Source organism: Oncorhynchus kisutch, linkage group LG3 (genome assembly GCF_002021735.2).
Source record: "Oncorhynchus kisutch isolate 150728-3 linkage group LG3, Okis_V2, whole genome shotgun sequence".
Classification (NCBI taxonomy): Eukaryota; Metazoa; Chordata; class Actinopteri; order Salmoniformes; family Salmonidae; genus Oncorhynchus; species Oncorhynchus kisutch.
The window spans coordinates 56,759,600-56,784,162 of NC_034176.2; the positions used below are offsets into that span (position 1 = coordinate 56,759,600).

The 24,563-nt window shown below is 40.0% G+C and overlaps 1 protein-coding gene across 1 annotated transcript; it reads right to left on the bottom strand.

The window, feature by feature from the left end:
- Nucleotides 1–617: 617 nt before the first annotated feature.
- ccnd1 (cyclin D1) lies at nucleotides 618–8,015 on the bottom strand. Its single transcript, XM_020477633.2, has 5 exons — nucleotides 7,505–8,015; nucleotides 5,906–6,121; nucleotides 5,303–5,462; nucleotides 4,197–4,345; nucleotides 618–4,053 (listed from the first exon to the last, which is right to left on the bottom strand). The coding sequence occupies exons 1-5, from the start codon at nucleotides 7,700–7,702 to the stop codon at nucleotides 3,898–3,900; spliced, it is 879 nt and encodes a 292-aa protein (XP_020333222.1). The 5' UTR covers nucleotides 7,703–8,015; the 3' UTR covers nucleotides 618–3,897.
- Between the last annotated feature and the right edge of the window lie 16,548 nt (nucleotides 8,016–24,563).

Sequence of the window (24,563 nt, forward strand, 5' to 3'; positions counted from 1 at the left end):
GATTTTGGAAAATGTCCTCAACATCATTATGTATATCAATGTTGCTTTTTGAAAAACTATTCAGTCACTGTCAGTAATCTATAACGTCCTATTCAAAATGGATAATTACAGATTATTTTTTTCAAATGTATTTTTAATGAACTAGGCAAGTCAATTAAGAACAAATTCCTATTTACAATGACGGCCTACCCTGGACGACGCAAGTCAATTAAGAACAAATTCTTATTTACAACGACGGCCCTACCCTGGATGACGCTGGGCCAATTGTGTGCAGCCTGGATTTGAACCAGGGACTGTAGTGATGCCTTTTACACTGAGATGCAATGCCTTAGACCACTGCACCAGTCGGGAGCCCCCCAAAAGAGAACAGAAATCATAACGGAGGTAGGATTATGTAATTAGGTATGTATGGAATGCAATAACTGTTTTAGAAAGAAATATTTGACATTGTAAAAGACATCAACATTCGTTTTTTGTTTTCCCATCAAGAGAAGACAAAACAGGATGTTTTCATCCACTTTTAATTTGAGTTTAGTTTGACGTTCAAATCATGTTTCTAGAATGGATCCGCAAGTAAAATGTTGTGCATTTCAGACCAGCGACTGTTACACAAAACAGACATTTCAGTATCTTTGCTTTATTTTTCCTGGACCCCAGATGACCTTTGACCCATTGCAATGAACACAGAATCTGACCCCCACTTCAGTAAGAGGGGCGAACTACCCGACCGTCATTAACAATAGAAGCAATGGTAAAAGGCTAAAAAGCTGACCACTTAGCTTTTTGGGGGGGGGGGGGGGGGGTAAGCACATTCTGTCAAAAAGTTTGGACAAAGATCTCCACCCCATCTGTTTTCATTTTTACTATCAGCACTTTTTATTAATATGACAGATATGTAATGTCATCTTTAGTTGAGCCCAAGGGCATCAATGTATTTTTTTCCATTTTTTGAGGTAACAAGTATTCCTTACACTAGACAGAAAAACAATATCTCCATCCTGGGTCCTGTGTTAGCTGGTAGAAATTTGAGCAGCTTGCAGCAACATCATTTGTCAAATACTAAGCAACACTAGGCCTACCTCACATCTACAACCAGAACATATAGCAGCATCATGTCTATGGCTAAGTGAACCACTGTTGGCTCTCACACTCATTAACTCTGATTGAAGGATGTCTGGGTCAAATGGAAGTGTGCCTAACAATATCTGTAGCCCATTATTTTAGCTTCAATGTACCAGTAGTGGTTCAGTTAAGAAAAAAACTGCAGTGTTCCAAGATTTAAATCTATTTACCATTTATTGTGCAGTTGACACAAATAAGAATATGCTATGCTTCTTGGTGGAGGACAAGATATCTAGACAAGCATGTACTGAACTGTGTGGAATAACGGCATGATGATTTGAAAATAATTCTATGGCTTGGTATTTAACAAACTCATTACAGGCTTTAACTTGAGCAAATGGTTTATATATATAAAAAAATAGCAGGGCCTTCAGGAGCTTAAAGGGGATAAAGACTCTTTCAACGAGACAGCTTAACACTCAAAAGAGTTATATAATCCGGTCTGTTATGGCACCAGTTTCAATCAATGCTCTCTACTTGCTCACATCAGGACCCATTTGGATAATGATCAATGCATTACCATTAGCAGTTTAAAAACAGGACAATCAGCCACTGAACAAACAAGTAAAATAAAATCAAAATTCAAAACTAAATTAAAGATAAATCTTGACTGTAATATGAGGTATTGTTGATAAAAACCATGTCCATTGTCTAATTTTTTCATCTTTTTGGAATAGCACTGAAATCATATTAAAAGTAAAAACTGATGACAAGACTACAAAAACAAAGACGTCAATAACAATTTTCTCATAGAAAATTTAAAACCTATTACATGGCAGTATATTGACATTTATATGTATAAAATATATAGCAGCAAACAATAGGAGAAAAAGCATGGGTTTTTCTTGTTGTTTTACACTTTGCTGGAAATTCCTCCATAGCAGCTCAAAAGGAGGAGTGTGGTCTCCCATTATCCTGTTTTCTTGTCTCTTTTCCTCAATGTACAATCAAACACCTTAATTCAGCAATTCAACAGAAACGTGTTGCTGTCAAGCTGTCACCCTTTTTGCCTCCCTTTTTCCCCACTCCCACTTTTCAACGTTACCCATCCCATCTTAGTGATCCACTTCTCTTAGGCAAGCCACAAAAACATAGCCTATGTCTTCAGGTTTGTGCAAAAATCATCTCTAAAACAATTTTTTTTTGTATTTTTATCCCCTGAACTACACATATTCTAAACAGCATTTTAACTATGGTGTTTTTCTTTCAGTTTTGTTTTGAGAAAACACTGTCATACATGATTTGGAGGGCAGTCAATGTGTTTAGCACTCTGGTAAATAGTTGTGTACAAAATGTTACGTACAGACAGACTTTGGCATCCTGTTTCTAATCTGCACTGGCTCCAAGAGGAAAACATGTCATAATAAACACTGTTAATCTTTGTTTTAGCTTTCAAGTTTGATACTTTAGTGTTTCAAATACTCTGGATGCCGTTCAAGCGATGGGATACAGGATGCAGAAACATGCCACACCCAACACTCGTCTCACTATAGACCCCTCCTGTAAGAACTGTGGCATAACAATCTCCAAAAGAATACCCTTCTACATCAAGGGGACACGGGATTGCTGTAAGGGCTGGGTTGACTTGTACCCAAAATTGTAACACATAACACCATAGTTAAAAGAGACCTGCTCCACTCCATACCATTTTTTCCAATTTTTTTGTGATTTTTCTTTTATGAGTCAGAAAAAAAAACTGACTAAAAGTGCTTTTAAAAATGGAATGGTATTAGAAAGTAAGATATAACCAAAAAAAAAATGAACTATGGATTGCATGGTAAGGGTTTGCAACTAATGCTAGATTTTAGCTTATTGTGTCATAGCTAGCTGTTGATATATGTACATATGTGGCAATGAGGACAAAATTAATCACAAATCAACAGCCAAACAATGCTGGTTCATTCAATTTACTCCTAATTGAATATAAAGTAATTGTCCTTATACTGAAGAATGAATGAACTTATTTGCCAAACCTCAGCATCAGCAATCCACAATCTAAACAATAAAACAGAGCAATATATACTAAAAGTATACTGTTAAGTTATACAACTCAGTTAAAAAGAGAAGAGGCCAAAACTAGGGGCTCAGAATTTCTTTAGAAGTCTAGACAATATAATAAAGTGATTAAACACATAAGCAAGCAGGGATATACAGACGACTAGACTGGGGGGGGGGGGGGGGGCGGGAGCTTTGATAGCAAGCAAAATGCCTAATAGATAACAAAAATGCCCCTTCTCTTTTATAAATGAATTTATACTTCAAATAAAAACCTAGACACAAAAGACAGACAAAAAAATACCTACTTGTTATTTTAAATGTTTTAAGTAAGCATGTAAAGTCAGTCTATGGTATTTAAAAATCCTAGTTCAACATTGGGTAGTAACAATGTATATTTCTGTGGCTTAATCTTGCACATAAACTATAACGTTTTTGTTTCATCCATATAGTTGTGTATCTTTCACAATAATTCATTTTTGCTATCATCCTTGTCTGTCTTGAGCCAGACGGGATGGGAGAGTGAGAGGGAATATGACTGAAGGTCTCAGAAAAGTGAGGTGTTCAGTCCTTTCTTGACAGCCCTGGCTGAGGGCGGCCACATGTCACTGGGAGGCCATACAGGCCGGGGCACCGTAACAGGTGTGGCACATTAGCATTTGCCAGAGTGTGTTCAGAGGGTGACGACTCGAGGGTGCGCTGGTGTCCTCTTTTCCCAGATGGCCTCTTGGTAAGGCCAGAGCCTCAAAACTATTTCCAAAAAAACGGGGAAGATGCCACTCAAATGTTAATGTCCCTCACATCTGTAGGGGTGCAGGACAGGTCCACATCCTCCTCTACCCTTTTTGTTTCTGTGGAGACACTATGTTGCTGTGCCTGTCTCAGACTAGACTCAAGCAGAGACTCAATCTGTTCCTGACACGACTTCAGGCAGTCCTGAGGAGAGAGAGAGATAATGTCAACATAATGAAGCAAAACACCTCAAAGACAATAGTAGCGAAAGGGTTTGTGACAAATAGCCAATTCAAGCATGTGTGTGTGGTGCAATGTAAAGGCCCGGAGAACTGTGTTTGTCGTACCGGGTCACTCCTGATGACTTGGGACAGAAAGTTGGTTAGGTTCTGGGATGACAGTGCACCATCTTTGCTCTTTAGGTACAGCCCCTGGACCGCTGCTGCCACACTGCCCGCTGCGATCATGGAGGGAGGGTTGGCGATGAATTTGACATCTACGGGGAAGACAAAAGAAAGAGACGGTAAGTACTTGAGTCGTAAAGCAAAACACCCGAAACAGATCATTGGCCAAATGGTACACCTGAGCTTTCAATGGGATTCATGTGGTAAATAAAACAGGCAGAGCTATCAAGTACTGTACACAGGGGTAGAAAGGGAGACCACAGCAGATAGAGGGTATGTGAGGGAGGCCATTCTAGGCTGTGGCAGAATGAGGTACTGTAGGGGACAATGAAAATCCTGTTGCTCATTCACACTCACAGTCACAATATCCTGAATGTACTTTATTTCAGGACGGACAGGACAACCAGTGCTCATGCACACAGACTTCCAAGAACAATACATCTAGCTCGTCGACAAAATAGGACAGGTACAAAAGTACGTACAGCACACACATTCAATGGATACACCACTTCAAAACTTTTTCCAAGAAGAAAGGAAATAGGAGGAAGGAACCCCCTCATACCCGTTTCCCCTAACGTAAATGATTTCCACAATAGCCCTAAAAACATACCCCCAGTGACAACTGATTCAGAATCTATTGAGTAAACCCTGACTTTGGGGAGAAACACCACACAAACAAACCAATGTGGTGAGAAGCAAACTCGTAAAACTGATCTGGAGAAAAAAAGATGGCACTGACTACATTCCAGTATCTCCTTACTTGTCCACACTACACAGTGACAGAGACACCCTCCATAAAACATGCTAGGCCTTGTGCACTCAAACATTCCTGCACCAGAGCCCATACCCCCAACCATTTACATTGACCATTGGCCACCTGGGGGCTTTCAAGGAGGAAGAGTTATCCTCACAAGTGGGGAAAATGCAGACAAAAATCTATATCTTGCATCAAACACATATCTTAGCCATTGGTCCCTGAAAAAGTGGTTATGGAGCAGTGGCAGGAAAATGCTCACACTTAACAGACAATGGTTCATGTGTGGGCCTACCTGTTGCACAGAGAGCCACGAATGTCTGGGCATGCTTGCGCAGAATCTGCTTCGTGTGCTGCTGGATTGGTAGCTTGGAGAGGAAATGGTCTATGAAATCATGAGGTGTTACTGATGCTAGATCCCATTTCAACTTGTTTAGAGTCAGTAGTTCCATTTGCTACAAAGAAAGACAAACAGACGTGTGCAATGAGACAATCGAACTTCACAAGTGGCTTCATAATTGATTCTACATTTTACTCTATCCACTAGAGGGAGATGTCGCCCTCGTCATGTCATTGCGCTACACTGGGCTAACCGTTGTAGGCTATCATGTGAAATGTACAAGAATCCAAACTCTTTCTTTGAAATTAACACAACAAAAATGATGCAATAATGATTTAGATCCCGTCGAAGAGAAACTAAGACAAGTAGTAGGCCTATAGGCCAACAAACTGGATGCATTGTAGTAGACTACCTGTAGGCATAGGCCTATATGCTACCATTGCATTATGAGATACTACTATGGAAATGCTCATTAAAATAGCCTATCCGATATTAAATGGATTATAACTACAGCCATATACAGAGTGTATATGTAGAAGATTGACATTGCTCATTTACCAATAGATCGCTGGGCCGGATGTAGTTGTCGGTGTAAATGCACAACTTCTCTGCAGTTAAAGGGACCGTTTCCTTCATCTTTGAGGCCAAAAACATACAAGTAGCTCCCAGGAGTTGTAATCTGGTTTTATTTGTGGGCTCCACAGACAAAAATCTATCCAAGTAGTTCATAGCCAGGGGAAAAACCTCCTCCTCGCATTTCTGTTCCTCGCAGACCTAGAAGTGAAAACAGCAATTTAGCCTATAGCCTCAAATTACAGTAACCTATAATATAGGACTATAAGTGCATTCAGGTCGATTGTATATACCAATAAATAGGCCTGTCCATAAGAGAAAACGAAATACTGTAATGACAACACTACGCATTTAAAAAAAAAGATCCTTCCATTCCTTAAGGCTGTCCTTAAAACAATAGCTATGGCCTAATTATAGGCTTTAGCTGGCGCAAAGTAGGCTATAGTCTGCCAATGCAATCAACATAAAATCATGCATTTCGAAAAACTGAAACAGTTGCTTTAGCCTAATTAAAACGGAAATTGAAATAGTTGAGAATTTAGGCTGTTTTCAGTCGCTTCTTACTAAGACACAAAGGTGGCGTCAATGCAACTTTCCCCTGAAATTTCTAGTTCGTCATCTTTTCAAAAAATAATTAAAAATATGTAAAAATTGTCCCGGTTTGTGAAATTAGCATGTAAATGATCCTTATGGTATACCTTATCGGATAGTTTTAAGATGTGTCGAACTTTAATATAGTAAACATATAAAAAACATTTAATTTACAAGACACCGCTCTTTCTCGTGGAGCGTGCGACATTTAGATCTTGTGCGGACTCACAATTTCTGAAATTAATAAAAAATGTATGTCGACACAAGACTCAATCTCTAACTACATGTAAATGTTGATTAATCGATATAGTATCATATCCGACCATTGAAAATGCATTCTTATTTAACATTTTTGTGAAAATGATCATGTCTCCAGAGCGACCTTCAGAAACTGCAGGAACAGCAGCCTGATAAGTAAGCCGAAACAAAACTTTATGGTTTTATATAATCATTTTTCGCTATCTGTGCGACAGGATTATAAGTGCATACCCAAGATATACTTTTCGACTTGCTGATTGAGTTACTGTCATTGCCGACATTATTAAAGATTTTTAATGATATTAAAAACCTACGCATACGACAACAAAGATGGCGCATAATACTGGCAAGAGTAAGACTGCATACGTGTACATTGCTATTAATTTGGAACAATTTTTCAATCTAAATACATTTCCTAAGTCCCGACAACGAAAAGAATCGAGCAGCTACATTGCAAGTGTTGTAACTACTGAACACACACACAATACCTTGGAAATAGCCTAATAGGCTACAACAGTGTTCCAAATCTATTTTAGCCTACTTGGACAACCGTTACAAATGAAACATTAGCCTACTACATGTCAGTATGTTTACATAATATGAATGATCATGCTTGGAAAGAATAAACGTACGATGCATAAAACGACCAATTCAATACATTGCGTCCAAATGGCATGGTTAGTGTTAGGACACAAACGTTTAAGCAATACATCGAGACATCATAAATGTACACACCTCTAACATCCATGTAGCCACAATTTTCCTCATTTTAGGTATTATTTCTTTCTGGACACACTTGAAGTAATTCGGAGACGGGAGATAATTTTCCTCTGCTTTGAGCATTGTCTGTAGAACTCGGTCATTTAGTAAGTTGGCGTCTTGGTAAGCTCTTCTGATGGTTTCCACTTCACAGCACAGCAGCTGGTGTTCCATATCTTTTGCGGTAGTATCTTGCGTTTTCTGGGCTGAATAAATAATCAAAATATGTGCTTCTTGTTAGGAGTGAGTGAGGCTCCGTGGATGCTGCTTGCTGCTCCTACAGTGTAAGCCCTCTGAGAGCTCCAACGCTTCACCCTTCTAGACAAAACTCCCCTTCAGAGGGCTATGCGATGACGTTAACTGTTGTTAAGGAGGAGATCAAAGCAACAGCGAGTCTGAGAGAGCCGAGCTAAGGAGTCTATAGAGAGAGGAGGATCACTCTAAAGAACTACCCCTCTAAAGTTTCCAAGTCCTTCCAATCGCTGCTTATCCACTCCTATAGGTATGGAAATGGGAGGTCCCAGTATTCTGGGTGGCGTAGCCTATACAGCGGAGGGGAGTCAGGAGGGGGTGAAGAGAACGGACGCTGAGTGGTGGGGGTTTGAGGGAGGAGGGATGTAGGGCCAGTGTCAGTATAGGGAAGTTGGTTATGCAGAGATTAATGTGAATTGGTTCAATTTTGATAGGGGGCGGTATAGACACATTCATGAAACTTTCCTCTTAAAAAAGCTCTGAGAATAGCTCCGGCTTCTCTTCTCGTCACCCAGTCGAACATGAGGTGAGCACATGGGCAAGCTTCTAACACACAAAGACATTTAACAGTGCGACATGTATTTTTTTTTAAATCACTTTAATCATTATAACGTAATCATTATGCAGCAATTCATATACTTGTTCAGATTGCAGGCATATTCAATAGACCTATGCATCACAAAACCTGTAAAAAGCATATACAACTATCAGAGCCATTCAATAAGGCAGGCAATTTAATATTTCAAGAGTAAAACACGATGTGCAAAGTCGTTTACGTTAAAGCCTAACCTAATAATAATTGCACTATACACATCTTTAATTTAGACAAATTAGCCTATTATCAATATTGATTTCAGGTTTCAGTTTAATTTTACGGCATTGAAACTTGGCACAACAAAAGTGCACTATCTCACTTTACAGTGCTGTGTGTGTGGAAATTGTAATGTACAAGATGAATAACGTGGTGACTGAAACAAAAGTTTATAAAACGGACCCCCCCCCCCCCCCCCCCCCCCCCCCTCTTATCTCTCAATTCAATTCAAGGGGCTTCATTGGCATGGGAAACATATGTTTATATTGCCAAAGCAAGTGAAATGGATAAACAAGAGTGAAATGAACAATAAAAAGTGAACAGTAAATATTACACTCACACACACACAAGTTCTCTCTCTCTCTGACTAGGGAGGAGACCGAAATTAGTCTAAACCAATAGGAGGAATTGCTGTTACCAGGCAGAAGACGACCAAGCACTTATGATGAGAGTGTTGAAATGTTCTATTCAGATTAAAATGACCTATAATCATGTGATTGGTTAAAATACCATTGGCTGTAGGCCAAATATGAAATGTGTGAACTGTTCTGTTATATAACATAAAAAAAATAACAAAAAAGTACAATTTGAAAAGAAAGGTAGGTATGTTCTTTTGCCTTTAGAAGAGTTGCAAGTCATGGGATCAGAATATCAATATTATTGTTGTTGTGTGGAAGAGGATCTAAATAAGGGATCAATTCTGTGACTAGTCAAAATCATATTTGTCACAATTTTTCTAAGAGTCGCAAAAACATTTAATCTCAGTCGTTTCAATAGGAATAGGAGCTTTTCGCATTCTTAACATTCTTCTCCATAGGCTATTGAATAGCTACCTAAAACTACCGAAAGAGACTTTCTTTTTGTCAAGACTTGCTATTGCTGACTGAATGTGGGTGACTCATTCACCTTTACAAGTTTTTAAACTAAACTTTTTTTCAATCAAAATCGATGTTAGCATCTTTGTGATTTTTATCATTACCCATATGGCCTATAAGGTAGGCCTAGTAGTCTTATCACCCAAGTTGCACATTATTTAACTTTTGTCATGTTTTTTGAACATTATGCAAACCATGTGCCAAAAGCCCTACATATTTTCAGCAGGGGCTTCAGCTAAACGTAGAGTATGGCAAAGTTACAGTGGGGTATTTTCTACCACAGCCATCTTCCACCTCTGCACTGTTTTGAGAGAAAAATAATGCTGTTCCCTGCAGCTGTGTCAATCCTCTCATAGATGGGTTGGCTGACAAAGTAGGGCCAGAAGCCCTGCTTCGCTGTGATTCTAAATGGTCAGATAGCTAGCAACAATGACAAGAAGCTGCCATGAGAGGAATGGTAGGTGTCTCATTTAAGCTAGTTTTATCTTGTTCTTGATACCTGTACACAATTGTCATACATGAGTAAAAGTAAAGCAACTGTAATAGAAAATGACTAAAGTAAAAGTAAAAGTCACCCAGTAAAATTCCACTTGAGTAAAAGTCTAAAAGTATTTGGTTTTAAATATACATAAGTATAAAAAGTAAAACTATAAATCATTTACGATTCCTTATATTAAGCGAACCAGATGACACCATTTTATTGTTTTCTTTAATGTACAGATAGCCAGGGGCACACCCCAACACTCAGACATAATTTACAAATGAAGCATGTGTGTTTAGTGAGTCTGCCAGATCAGAGGCAGTAGGGATGACTAAGGATGTTCGCTTGATAAGTCAATTTTTGTGTGTCAAGGAAAATGTATGGAGTAAAAAGTACATTATTGTCTTAAGGAATGCAGTGAAGTAAAATAAAAAGTTAAAGTCAAAAATATAAATAGTAAAGTACAGACACCCTAAAAACGACTTGTAGTACTTTAAAGTATTTGTGCTGAAGTACTTTACACCACTGCCTGATGGGTGTCCTACGAAGCAAGCTAGATCTGCTCAGGGTTTTCTAAAGCTAATCAGCTTCATTTAGCTTCACATTCCAGCCCAGTCTTCGTCTGTAATTACAATGGTGGATATTGCTCGTCCTCCTGCCGCTAACTCGAGCAGGCTTGTAACTGCGCATGCATGTCGCACATGACTAGTCGAACGCCAAACTCTTCATTGAGACAATGCTGAAACATAAATCCATGGCGAGTCAGTGCCACATTTTAATTTGTGCCAAAATAAAAATGTAAGAGAAGTTATCTTGCAAATTCAGCAGGCTATGGTGTAAAATAGGCTTTTAGAATGGCCTTCTATATTTTATTACTTATCGTTAATGCTGCGGTGTGCTTATCAATGCACAACCACAAGCACATTTTTCCCCCACTCCTATTGGTAAAATAATTGTATTACGTCATACTGTGCGTGACATAACACATTTTTAACACATAAAAAAATCATTCAATTAATAAAATATTTAATCAGTCGTCTTCCTCAAATTAAAGGGACGAGGACGCAATCTTTGCAAGAAGGATGGAATCTGATTTAATTGGTCCCCAACTCGTGGCTCAGGTATTTCATTCAGCGTAAGTGGAGTTACATGCTGACCAGACCGAACTCGTCGTATGCGCGAGCGTTGAAAAATAAATGTACACATACATGTTATTCAATCATTGCACCCATACTGCTCGCGAGCGTCTGCGTGGTTAGGCACTAAAATAGAACTTGGTTATATTTGTGACGTTCGACGAGGTGCAAGTGCCACTCCTATCTCCTCATTGGTTTTTAGGAGTATATACCCACGTGCCAACTCCTCATTGTTTTTTAGGAGCATATACCCATGTGGGTGATTGAAAGATGAACTGAGGTCCACACTCCAGTCGGTTGTGGTAATGCACCTTTTAAAGTTGGTTGCCAACCGTCATATAAAGTCCAAAGAAGAAGAAGAAGCCTGAAGGAGGAGATTACTACTTTATCTGTGGATTAATTGTTGGAGTAGAGGACCTTGTGCATTTCAGGTAAAATAACAACCCAATATTTATATCCCAGGACAAATTAGCTAGCAACAGCAAGCTAACTAGCTAAATTGACATAAATGTTGAATATTTTTTGACCTGTTCCCAAATTAATATAATTGGTTTAGTGTTTGTTTTGATATTTCAACCTGAGTGTCCTGATCACGTCTGGTGTGGGCGGACATAATCAACATGCCGGCGATGGCGCACGCAGACGGACTTGTGCGTGTGGTCTGGTCAGCATGTTAGCCATGAGTTAGCCTGCTCCAGAGCAAGTTGGTTCTGAAGGATTCGCTACCATAGAAATGTACCTGGATAAAAAGTGAGTCAATTTCATATGACCGGTTATCCGAGTTGAACTCAGTTGACCAAAGTTACCTTGCTAACGCCTTAAAACTGCTTCGTAGGACACCCCTCTGGTATTGTTTTGCAATGTTTTGACTGATTTCATGTCAATGCTAATATGGCAAGCTAGCTAGCTAACCAACAATTGTAACAATGTGTTTGAAGGACAGCAAGTGTTCATTGTGCAAATATATTTATTTTTCCAATAAACATTTGGAGACTAAATATACACTGAACAAAAAAATAAACTCAACATGCAACAATTTCAAAGATTTTACCGAGTTACAGTTCATATAAGGAAATCAGTCAATTGAAATAAATAAATAAAATCTATGGATTTCACATGACTGGGAATACAGTTATGCATCTGTTGGTCTCAGATACCTTAAAAAAAGGTAGGGATGTGGATCAGAAAATCAGTCAGTATCTGGTGTGACCACCATTTGCCTCAAGCAGTGCGACACATCTCCTTCATATAAAGTTCATCATGCTGTTGATTGTGGACTGTGGAATGTTGTCCTTCTCCTCTTCAATGGCTGGGCAAAGTGGATGAGTATTGGCGGGAACTGGAACACGCTGTACATGTCGATACAGAGCATCCCAAACATGCTCCATGGGTGACATGTCTGGTGAGTATGCAGGCCATGGCAGATTTTCAGCTTCCAGGAATTGTTTACAGATCCTTGTGATATAGGGCCGTGTATTATCATGCTGAAACATGAGGTGATGGAGGTGGATGAACGGCACGACAATGGGCCTCAGGATCTTGTCACTGTATCACTGTGCATTGAAATTGCCATCGATAAAATGCAATTGTGTTTGTTGTCCAGAGCTTATGCCTGCCCATACCATAACCCCACCACCATGGGGCATTCTGTTCATAACGTTGACATCAACAAACCGCTCCCCACACGACACCATACACGCAGTCTGCTATCTGCTATCTAATTGCACACACTTCTCCAGCATGCTAGTGGCCATCGAAGGTGAGCATTTACCCACTGAAGTTGGTTATGACGCTGAACTGCAATCAGGTCAAGGCCCTGGTGAGGACGACAAGTACGCAGATGAGCTTCCCTGAAATGGTTTCTGACAGATTGTGCAGAAATTATTTGGTTGTGCAAACCCACAGTTTCATCAGCTGTCGTTGTGGCTGGTTTCAGATAATCCCACAGGTGAAGACATCGGCTGTGGAGGTCCTGGGCTGGTGTGGTTACACGTGGTCTGTGGTTGTGAGGCCGGTTGGAAGTACTGCCAAATTCTCTAAAATGATGTTGGAGGCACCTTATGGTAGAGAAATGAACATTAAATTCCCTGGCAACAGCTCTGGTGGACATTCCTGCAGTCAGCATGCCAATTGCACGCTCCTTCAAAACTTGAGACATCTGTGGCATTGTGTTGTGTGACAAAGCTGCACATTTTAGAGTGGTCTTTTATTGTCCCCAGCACAAGGTGCACCTGTGTAACGACCATGCCTTTTAATCAGCTTCTTGCTATGCCACACCTGTCAGGTGGATGGATTATCTTGGCAAAGGAGAAATGCTCACTAACAGGGATGTAAACAAATGTGTGCACAAAATTTGAGAGAAATAAACTGTGCTGCTGCATATCCCAAAACATAATCCTAATGAGAGGATTACAGGTTGTCATCACTTAACATAACGCCCACCTGACCACCTCCCAGCCACTGCCTCCTCCCACTTTTCTGTTTGTCTTTGATGATTGCTCCACGTTGACACTTGTCAAGCCCCCCCCACTTTTTGTGCATATGGAACATTTCTGGGATCTTTTATTTCAGCTCATGAAACATGGGACCAACACTTTACATGTTGCGTTTATATTTTTGTTCAGTGTAGTTTACATGTTGTCAACATAAGCCAACCCCGTCTGTTTTGCTCCATAGTTCCCCACACGTCGGTTTTGTTGCTAAACAACCAACTCATCTATAAAACAGCCTGTTCCTCAGCTCTGATCCAGCATGGTCCTAAAACCAGCCTGTTAAACTGCATTTTTAAATTGGGATTGGAAGGAGTTTAATTTTAATTACTGGTATTGAACTATACTCTGCCATACCCAATTGACACCCCTGCTTTTCAGTGACTTCTATAACAACTCAATGTGTTAGTTGCACACAGTAAGCCTATTTTATTGGGTAAGCCTATTTTATGTTGCATGTAAACTAAAGGTATATTATTTTCAAAGTTGTACAAAAGTTGTCAGTCTACTAAGTGATCTCTGGACTGATTAAAGTGAGAATTCTATATAATCAATTGCAATTGAGTTAGGAAGGACGCCTGTATCTTTGTAGTGACTGGATGTATTGATACACCATTGAAAACCTAATTAATAACCTCACTGCGCTCAAAGGGATATTCAGCATCTGCTTTTACATTTTTTTGCACATTTACCAATCGGTGCCCTTCTTTGCGGGACATTGAAAAAACCTTTGATCTTTGTGGTTGAATCTGTACTTGAAATTCACCACTTGATTGAGGGACTCTACAGATAATTGTATGTGTGCGGTACAGAGACGGGGCAGTCGTTCAAAAAGAATGTTATAACCACTATTATTGAACACAGAATGAGTCCATGTGATTTGTTAAGCACAACTTAGACTTGCCATAACAAAGGGGTTGAATACTTATTGATTCAAGACATTTGAGCTTTTTGTTTGTTATGATTTTATTTTTTTTAAATACCACAAACAAAATTCCACTTTGACACTATGGGGTATTGTGTGTGGATCAGTAACACAGAATGTCAATTTGATCCATTATAAATTCAGGCTGTAACACAATAAAATGTGGAACAAGTAAAGGGGTGTGGATACATATTACTACCACATAAATAGACTTATTGTAAAATGGGATCCATCATTGGCCAGTTTCAGATTCATGAATGGTGATGACATCCATAGGTAACTCTAGTTCATTCCTTCTGCAGCTGCAGCACAAACTACCACTCCTTCTATTCTTTGTTGTTGTGATCTCACACATTGAACATGCATACTTCGTTTTCACACGTCAGAGCTTTGTGGTAGATTATTGCATGGCCCTTTTGTTTAAAAAAAATATATATATATTCTTTATTTAACTAGGCAAGTCAGTTAAGAACAAATTCTTATTTACAATGATGGCCTACGAACAGCGGGTTAACTGCCTTGTTCAGGGGCAGAACAACAGATTTTTACCTTGTCAGCTCAAGGATTTGATCAAGCAGCCCTTCAGTTACTGGCCCAGTGCTCTAACCACTAGGCTACCTGCAGGTTTAATGCTTCATGAGCACTAGGAATTCACTCCTTTCTCATTCTTTGTGATAGCAAAGCTACAATTATGTGCCTTTCCCCTTCTGAACGGGTTGCCGTTTTTATAGCCGTAGAAGTGAGATGATGTGTAGTCTGTTGAAGTTCTGCTTTGTTAGTAACATACAATACGAGTGCTGTTCCGTGTTAGTGGAGGGTGGGTAGTATTATCTACTGTATATAGATAGTACTGAATGTTTGTATTGTGTTTATGTTAATATATTAAGTATATGTGTGTTTTAAAGAGTACACGCTCACTGTCTGAATGGACCTCAGTTATTTATCAGAGAGAGAGAGAGATAGAACACAGAACGATTTTCTCGGAATTAAAATGCTGCTCAATTATTTTTTTAACCTTTATTTAACTAGGCAAGTCAGTTAAGAACAAATTCTTATTTTCAATGACGGCCTTGGAACAGTGGGTTAACTGCCTGTTCAGGGGCAGAACGACAGATTAGTACCGTGTCAGCTCGGGGGTTTTAACTTGCAACCTTCCGGTTACTAGTCCAACGCTCTAACCACTAGGCTACCCTACGGCCCTATAGTGGAGGGTGGCCTGACTGAGTGTCCCGAGGCCCTGCTGCTGTTGCAACTCTCTCACACAGGTGTGCAGTACATCAGCTGTAGGCCAGGTGACGAGTGCTGGTGTCTTGCCACCAACCTGTGCTGCTGCATATCCCAAAACAAATAGCTGCCTAATGAGAGGATTACAGGTTGTCAATCACTTAACATAACGTTCACCTGACCACCTCCCAGCCACTGCCTCCTCCCACTTCTCTTTGTCTTTTGAGGATTGCTCCACGTTGACACTTTGTCTCCACTCCGCCATGGACTCCGATGCATTGAGCTCACTTTCTTTCCTCAGCGGGTATCATGCATGCACCCTATGCTAATACAGGGTCATCCCTCCAGACATCCTTGACCTATAGAGGTTAACGACCTAAGGGCGGGGTGGCATTTTCAGTATAGCCTATGGTTTGTGAAATGTGCTTTGGTAAACTTCTGCAAAAGTTTGCTGGCCATGACGTTTCAGTTTTAGTAATGTGGGTGTAACTGTGTTCGTCTATTGTACATTACAGAGCGAGATTCCTGCCCAGTTGATAATTGCACACCTATTGAGCTGTGAAATGGAAGACTTTACACTAATAGGCTACTGTTAGTTAAAGGCTCTGTTGTGTGAATTTGAGTAGATGGTTTATTTCCATTGATGGATCAACTCTCTGTGTCTTACTCTTCATGGAGTAATAGTATAGTATGGGGACCTTGGTACTACAGAGTTCAGAACCATCTGGTCCATGGAGGTCCAGGCCTCTCTCCTTCATTAGAGGGGCTGGTCCTATGTTACGATGTCTCTGAAAGTATAAATCGTGGCCCTTGGAAGAAGACCACCTCAGGGACCCCCTGATGCCACAATAAATCACAGACCTATAATGGAAAGCCAACTACACAAGGAGTGCTAAAGTACTGTGTAACAGGTATCAAAGATTAATGGGCAGCATTCTCAGTCTATTGGCTATGGCAGTGCCCGACCCCCACGACCCCTGCTGTAAATCAAAAGAACAGCTCTGAAGTCGGCACAAAAACAAAACCTGAATGGGGAATCTGAATATCTTCCACATAACACTGTTAATAAGTGAAAGCGCAATTTAAAGAGGTCATAATAAATCATTTGTCATAAATTGGGTCTGGTTAGGAGAACTTTTGCCACCATCATTATAAACTAAACACACGTTTTGAATGTTGATAGTGATCTGGTTTGGCTGCCACAGAGCTAAGCCACCATGTTTAGTTAAGTACTTAGATATTAATGCACTGATGGAGCTAGGAACACAAGCATTTCACTACACCCGCAGTAACATCTGCTAAATATGTGTATGCGACCAAAAACATTTGATTTGATTTGTACATACATCTCTCTTTTTCTTTCTCACTCTCCACTCTCCACTGTTTTTCACTTACACATAATGTATTAACATACATGGCCCCTCGATTGTTGAAATAACATTTATTCTACACAAATGACTTCATCACTTTTGCATGCAATTAGACAAAGATTGAATCTCATTGTGAGGTGCCCAACACTCCCCCACACCACTGTCTCTGTGATCCATCTCTCCACCACTCCCAAAGACAACTCGCTCTTCAAAGCCACCTTTTATTTGGCTTATGGTGATCAAGATTAATTTGGTGCCAAAGGAAGTCAAAAGGATTCCCAGTTCACCGCCAGTAGAGGCCAAACCCTAGGCAGGCCCCTTTCTTTCTGCAGAGATTAATGGAGACGTGGCAGATTGCTCTCTCTCTCTGTCTGTCTGTCTGTCTGTCTGTCTGTCTGTCTGTCTGTCTGTCTGTCTGTCTGTCTGTCTGTCTGTCTGTCTGTCTGTCTGTCTGTCTGTCTGTCTGTCTGTCTGTCTGTCTGTCTGTCTGTCTGTCTGTCTGTCTGTCTGTCTGTCTGTCTGTCTGTCTGTCTGTCTGTCTGTCTGTCTGTCTGTCTGTCTGTCTGTCTGTCTGTCTGTCTGTCTGTCTGTCTGTCTGTCTGTCTGTCTGTCTGTCTGTCTGTCTGTCTCTGTTTGTTTGTTTGTTTGTTTAAGGAGGCCCATAGCCCTAGTCAGGTCAGATGTTTCTCTGCCATTTCTCTACAACTCAAAGACAAAAAGAGTAAAACTCAAATGTTTGGTTAGACATCAAACTCACTGAGTAGGTGGGACACTGGCTTTGCCTGGATCTATCTGACTGACCAATAATAGTAAATAGATTACTGGACTATCGGACTATCGGACTACCATGGTAAGAATTACAGTTCTGCAAAATTATGTTTCTCAGAAGTGTGGTTGCTTGAATGGTTCAATGAGTTTTGAGATGCTCTGACTCCATGCATCAGACTGAGAAAGACAGGAATCTCTGTTCTCGACCAGGGGCTCTGGCAAAAAGGCCACAGGGAACACATTTGATAGTCAGTAGGTCCATTCATACAGAGCATGGTTGACACCAGAAGTATCTCTGGGTTCAAGGGTCAGAGGCAGCCTGCGTGCCTGACATAACTGCTTTATGTTGGCCATCTCATATGGTCAACTCGTGCTGATGTAAAACTATATTGTACACTGTAAAGGGATTGCATTGAATTTGACTGTACAGACAGGCAGCTCATTGGCAAGTTACTGTATTTCATATTGCAGTACACCTACTGTAATCTAAATACAGTATCAATGCATGTACTGTGTAATGACACACAGTACAATAGTAGAGAATTTACTGTATTATAATGTAAAGAAATAAATGCTACTGCAATCGTAATGAATGTGTGAATAAATGGATGAATGAAATTCATTGTGGGGAGGTGGGGTTTGTATTTTACAGTATTTTACTGTAATTACATCGGATTGGTGCAAGCAGGTTGGTTGCTAGGTAATGTGTTTACACATACAGCACATCAATTAATATTTGGTGTTTTACATCACTTGCTCTTCTAGAGTAGCCTGATGACTCACACTAAATTCTTCCGCTCCTCTGTTGTTCGCTATATACTTTAGTCTGAGATATATACTTTAGTCTGAGTTGTTTGTGGTGAGAAGGGGCGTTGTACAAATCAAAGTCATCAGCGATTTACTTGTCTCTAACCAATCAGAGTATCAAAGCAAATGTCGGATTTCCAAACTGCCCACGTGATTTCTGGCTCTGGGCCAACCCATTGGTTTCCAAATGTGTTCACATTTTGTGAAGGGTCAGGGAAGTACTCAGATCCAGACTCATTTCGGAGAAGAAACTAACGTCTTTGGGCGTGGTGTAGCGTTTGGCCAGAACAAGGAGTCTGGGTAGCCAGGCAACTTCTAGAGGCCTTAACAAAGACTTCTAAACTGGCAGCAACTCTGAGGCAAAACAGACCAAAAGCACATGGCAAAATGCTAAACCATTAAAGGAGGACTACACTTCCTGATTTGGCCTCATTTTAGATTTGGTTCATTATGAAATGCTAGTGGCCATGACATGATTAAACTCAAACATGAGTTGGTTTCTGGGTGTGGTTAAATGTGGGTGTCTCTTGTGTGTGTTCGCAGGTGGGAAGAGTTAGCCAAATGATTTCGCCAAATAGCTTTAACCGGCTGGTGTTTTACTTTGGCAAAGTTGGTTTGTCTTTGGATAGTTTATCTTTGGGGATAGTTAGGGACCGTCAATAAATTACACAATGTAAATTGGACAATGTTTTCATGTTGCACAACTTTTAGTTGTCTCATTAAATGCTTTCAATATTTGTATATGAATTTCTAGAATTTATAGTTGGTTAGGTTTAAGTCATTGAAATTTGGAGCTATTGACCTTTTAAAATATTGTCCCATTGTGTAATTCACTGATGGTCCCTAACTAACCCCATAGGGGATATTGAACGTCAAACCAAATTGACCATGAGCATTATGCAGCAGCGCTCCGAATTGATTATTACTTGAGTGCTGCCAGCTGTGGGCAGGATTAAAATAAACTCAACCCACGGAAAACTGTTACGGTATCCTTCGTTCCAGATTTACAATTTTTACCTATCATCTCGCAAATCTCAGTTTTGGACGGGATTGACTTTTTGACCAAAATGATTCTACTTACACTTTCTAGTCAATTTTGACACTAGAATAAATGTTCCTGACTCATATTGATGCCAAATAGGCCATTTTCAAAACGAGAAGTTTTTATTTTTATTTTTTTAGGGGCAGTTGCGCTCGAAAGGTTTAAGGTTTGCTGCCACTCTAATCTGTCCCCTACATTAATGTTTTTTTTTGATGGGGCGCTACTACCACATACCAACTAACTACTACAGCACTCTCACTAACGGATGCAACACATTTAGCCTCTGACAATCACTAATGGTCAAAAGGTTTTTGGCACTCCATACATACGGTACGCTACTGCATTCTGTGGGATAGAATTACAGTACCATTCGAAATACAGCAATTCTTTCCCTGCCAACAAAATATGTTTCACAGTTTTCTACTGTTGATAATACCCATAATTACTATTATAAATGACAGTTTTCTGTTACAGTGTGTCACATAAGTGGTGAAATAGATAGGGAGTGTGTGTGATTTTGAACTGCAAAAATAGAAATATGCCTTTAAATAGTGTTTATCTACCTTGATCATCTCACTCAGGATTTAGCAGATTGCATTTTTAGATAATCTTGTCTCATATTGTTGGAACTTGCCTTTAAATGAAGGGTCTGGAGTGGGTAGGTGGCTTATTCAAGTTCTTGTTTAGTGAGTCATGAAATTGGCCTCAAATTCTAATAATCTGTTAGTGACATTTTGATGAATAAATGCCCACTGCTGTCAGTACAGCTTCGTGTCATGTCTATCAATTTAAGCAACAATGGTGTCCTCCCACATTATGGGTGTAGCGGTGCAAAACACTATCATCAGATTTACTCACGATTTTCAGTGACACTTCAGTTACTGGAAGCACATGTGGCATTCTTAAATTGTAAGGACTTTGCATACATAGACCAATGAATGAAATGTGAGTGAATCGGTCAGCTGATTTAAATGGAATGACTTTATATTTATGTAGATCTGTCACAACAACCGTCTGTTGGTTTACATATCACGGAATATAATTTGTCTCTGACAACTCTACCAAAGTTGTTTTTACTTGCTTTACGTAAGAAAGCTATCATTATTGAAATGTAATAGGATCATTTCATCAAATTTGACAAGTTTCTGTTGATAAGTGACTACTGATTAATGTCCTGAAATAACTTTAAAGGGGAAGTCTGCAATTGTTACATACATTTTTACACGTTAAAATGTTTGATTCTCTAAGTAAATAACTTAGAAATGCCTCATGGGATTAATTCAACTGTCGTACTCCATAACCCAAAATATAAACTTTTACTCCATTGTTTGAAAACAATGTATAGCTTCAAACCATGGTTAAAAACTATAATGTTGAGATCACGGATGGTCAGTCCTTGCATCCATAGCTCTGTCTATGAATTTAAGAGTTGTTACATTTCTCCAGCCCCATCCCTCAGCTGTTTACCAAAACAGTGACCAGTTGTTACACAAAACATTCTCCATTCAGGCTGCAAAGACGTCTGTTTCCTCCTTAACTCAATTTAATGGCCCGCCGGGCCTAAAAAAAAACAGGGAAAATATGCGTACTGTCTTAATAAAACACCGTCACCACCATGCGAGAGGGACTAATGTTACTTCCTGATGTTGCGCACCATGTTCAGCTAGGGGTAAAAAAACAGACTGCTGTAACCTGATTGGCTGAACGTAGTGTGCAACATCAAAATGGTGGTGGACAAACATTTTCCGTTTTTTTTTAGGCCAGCGGGCCATTAAATCAAATTAAGGAGGAAACTGACGCCTTTGCAGACTGAATAGATGACGTTTTATGTAAGAACCGGTCGCCGGGGTACACCAGTGTATTACCGGTTGTGCCGCTTAAAGATGCAATATGCAGAAATCGCTCCACCATTTCCTGGTTGCAAAAATTCTAATAGTTTGCCTGATTTCAGTTTATGTGCCAAACCAACAAGCAGTCACTGTGTAGAGAATCATTGTACCATCTAAACCGCTGTGAAATATATTTTCCATAAACAAAAATACTGTATTTTCAGCTGCTTGAAGCTGGTGTACAAAACCAAAAAGTAAAAGATGCAAAAACGAAACTCAAGAACAAGAAGCATAGAAATAGATAACATAGAACTAGCTTCTTAGACTTGCTTTCAATGATAATGACAGATCTGTAATACACTCCTAAAAAGTTAGATATTGTAGCTTTAATGCAGGAAGACAATAGCAATGACAAATCTGGTGGAAGCAGGGCTATGATTTCCCTAATAATCCTGTTTACATGGACACATCTGAAATCAGGCTACCTGATGGGGCTTTGATAAATGCAGAAAATCGCCAATCAAAATAAACATTCTACCACATCGACCATATAAAGTTTGAGTTCGGACATGTATAAAGTTTGTATGTGAAAACTATTTCTAAGATGCACGCTTTCAATTTTTTCCGAACTTCACTCGCGCAAAAGAGGGAGTCTTGGTCTGCTGGTGCTAGCACGTGTTACACCGATTAAGATAAGTAGAGTAAGGTGTTTACATGACTAATGCCATATTCTGCCTACTGCCATAATCAGTTTAATATTGAATTGTCAGTATGCATGTAAATGTACTCCTTGATGGGTATATTGACAGTTGGTTTGAATATTGAGGATGGGGGGGGGGCAGGCATTCTCACGCTCAGATCTCCAGCTTTGATGTCCTGATTCCTCTTCATATCCTGGATGTGTGCTCCGAAAAGGGAGAAGGCCTTGCAATAAAAGACACATAGTCTGAGAGCTTTTCTTTTAACCATCCGCAAACCCAGACGAGCATAATGAAAAAAGAGAGAAAAGTTTTCCCACTGAAAGAAGCCCCTTTCTCAACTCTAGGCAGCTCCACAATGCCCCCTGAAAAGATGGATAGAGTGATTGTCCTGTTTAGTGATCCGCAAACTGAGAGAGGTGGGGGTCCAGTCTGGAGGGCACGCCTGCACCGTGCCTGACCTGACACCACTGGCTTGGGTGGGTGGTTGGGGGCCATGTCCGGCCAAGAGCAGCAATGAGAGGAAAGGTCCCCTGAACAATGGAGGCCCTTGGGAGAGAGAAGGACCTCGTCCCTGTCATGCGGGGCCCTACAGAGCCATGGAGCATGGCGGACTCCAGACAAGGAATGGGATAAGCATAATGAAGGAAAAACTTCTACTTTAAATGGCCCATATCTGCTATGGAAGAAAGTTGGAGCCTGTGCTATGATTTCAGGGATTGCAAAAGTCATTCACGAGCGTGCATGTACGTGTACACATATACTGTACATACTGTACACACCACACAGTCATAGTTTTTGGTTTGGATTGAAATAAACTCATCCAACAATCTGTAGTCAGTTGGTTGCTCTTTTGACAATTATGTGTCAATAAGCCCCCATCCTGACAGCCATTCGTAAAGTCCATGGTGCTGATGGCAGGATTGTCTTGTAGAAGCTTCTGGCGGCTTAAGGAGGATTCCAGGTCCTTTCTGTCTGATGGTCTCAGAGCTGTAAGACTGATGCTCATTTGCTTCTGAATAACTCTCCTTTCTTCCCTATTCTCCTATCTTGTTATAGACAAAGCAATGCATACTGGGGGTGGGGTGGGTAGGGTGTATGTGTGTGTAGATGGGGGGGGGGGATCTCTTGCTTGACTCATGAAATAATCATAATCATCAACACATTGAAATATGCATGTGCTATTTATCCTTAAACAAATACTTACAGTATCTCAATATCTAAGAACACCATTCACGCCCCCTCAAACGTAATTTGCATAGACCTTGAACATTGAGAATGGAAAAACACTAGAGTAGTTGAGTAATAATAGAAAGAGTAAAATAGTGATCCAGAATTGGTCAATTGCCTCTGGGAAAAGTTTTGATGTTGACTAAGATCCCTCTCACTCGAAATACAACACCTCCCTCAAGGGTGCGTGCTTAGTCCCCTCCTGTATTCCCTGTTCACGCATGACTGCATGGCCACACACGACTCCAATACCATCGTCAAGTTTGTTGACTATCTTGCACTGGCTCTATGCACACTCACAAGACTAGATATACACACTATATACACTCTCACTCACACACACTAGGCTGACACTCACACAAAACCCACACACATTCACTACATACGCACACACATAACACACACATGCATACCGATACAACAAACACACATACACACTTTAACACTCATCATATGCTGCTGCTACTCTGTTCTTTATTCTTACTCTTATTGTTATCTATCCTGATGCCTGTCACTTTACCCTGCCTTCATGTACATATCAACCTCAAATACCTCATACCCCTGCACATTGATCTGTATATAGCTTCATTCTTGTGTATTTTATTCTTTTTTTATTTGTATATATGTTGTTTTTTTAAAACTCTACATCATTCAGAAGGGCTCATAAGCAAGCATTTCATGGTAAAGTCCACACCCATTCTATTAGGCGCATGTGACAAATACCATTTGATTTGAAATAGTGTTATTGAAACTTTCAGGACAATGTAGTGTCAGCAAATAGAAGAAAATCAACATTGCAGGTCCTTGTCAATCTGAGGCCAGTTCAGAAAAGCAGTAAGGACACAGGACACAGACTCCCAGAAATAGTCAAATGAGATGTAGTCTTATAGGCATCTTTCATAATGATTCAACTGAAAACTAAATTGGATTTCACCTTTTGGATCAGGAAACTCCACGGGCAAAACCAGACAGGGAAACGTGTTTGTTCAGGGATTCTTTTGAGCTTTCATGAAAATGTTGGTCTGGATGTGACATGTTCCACATTTGCATAACTTTGAATGACTTTTGCATTGGCTGTCTATACTCCTGTTGATATGT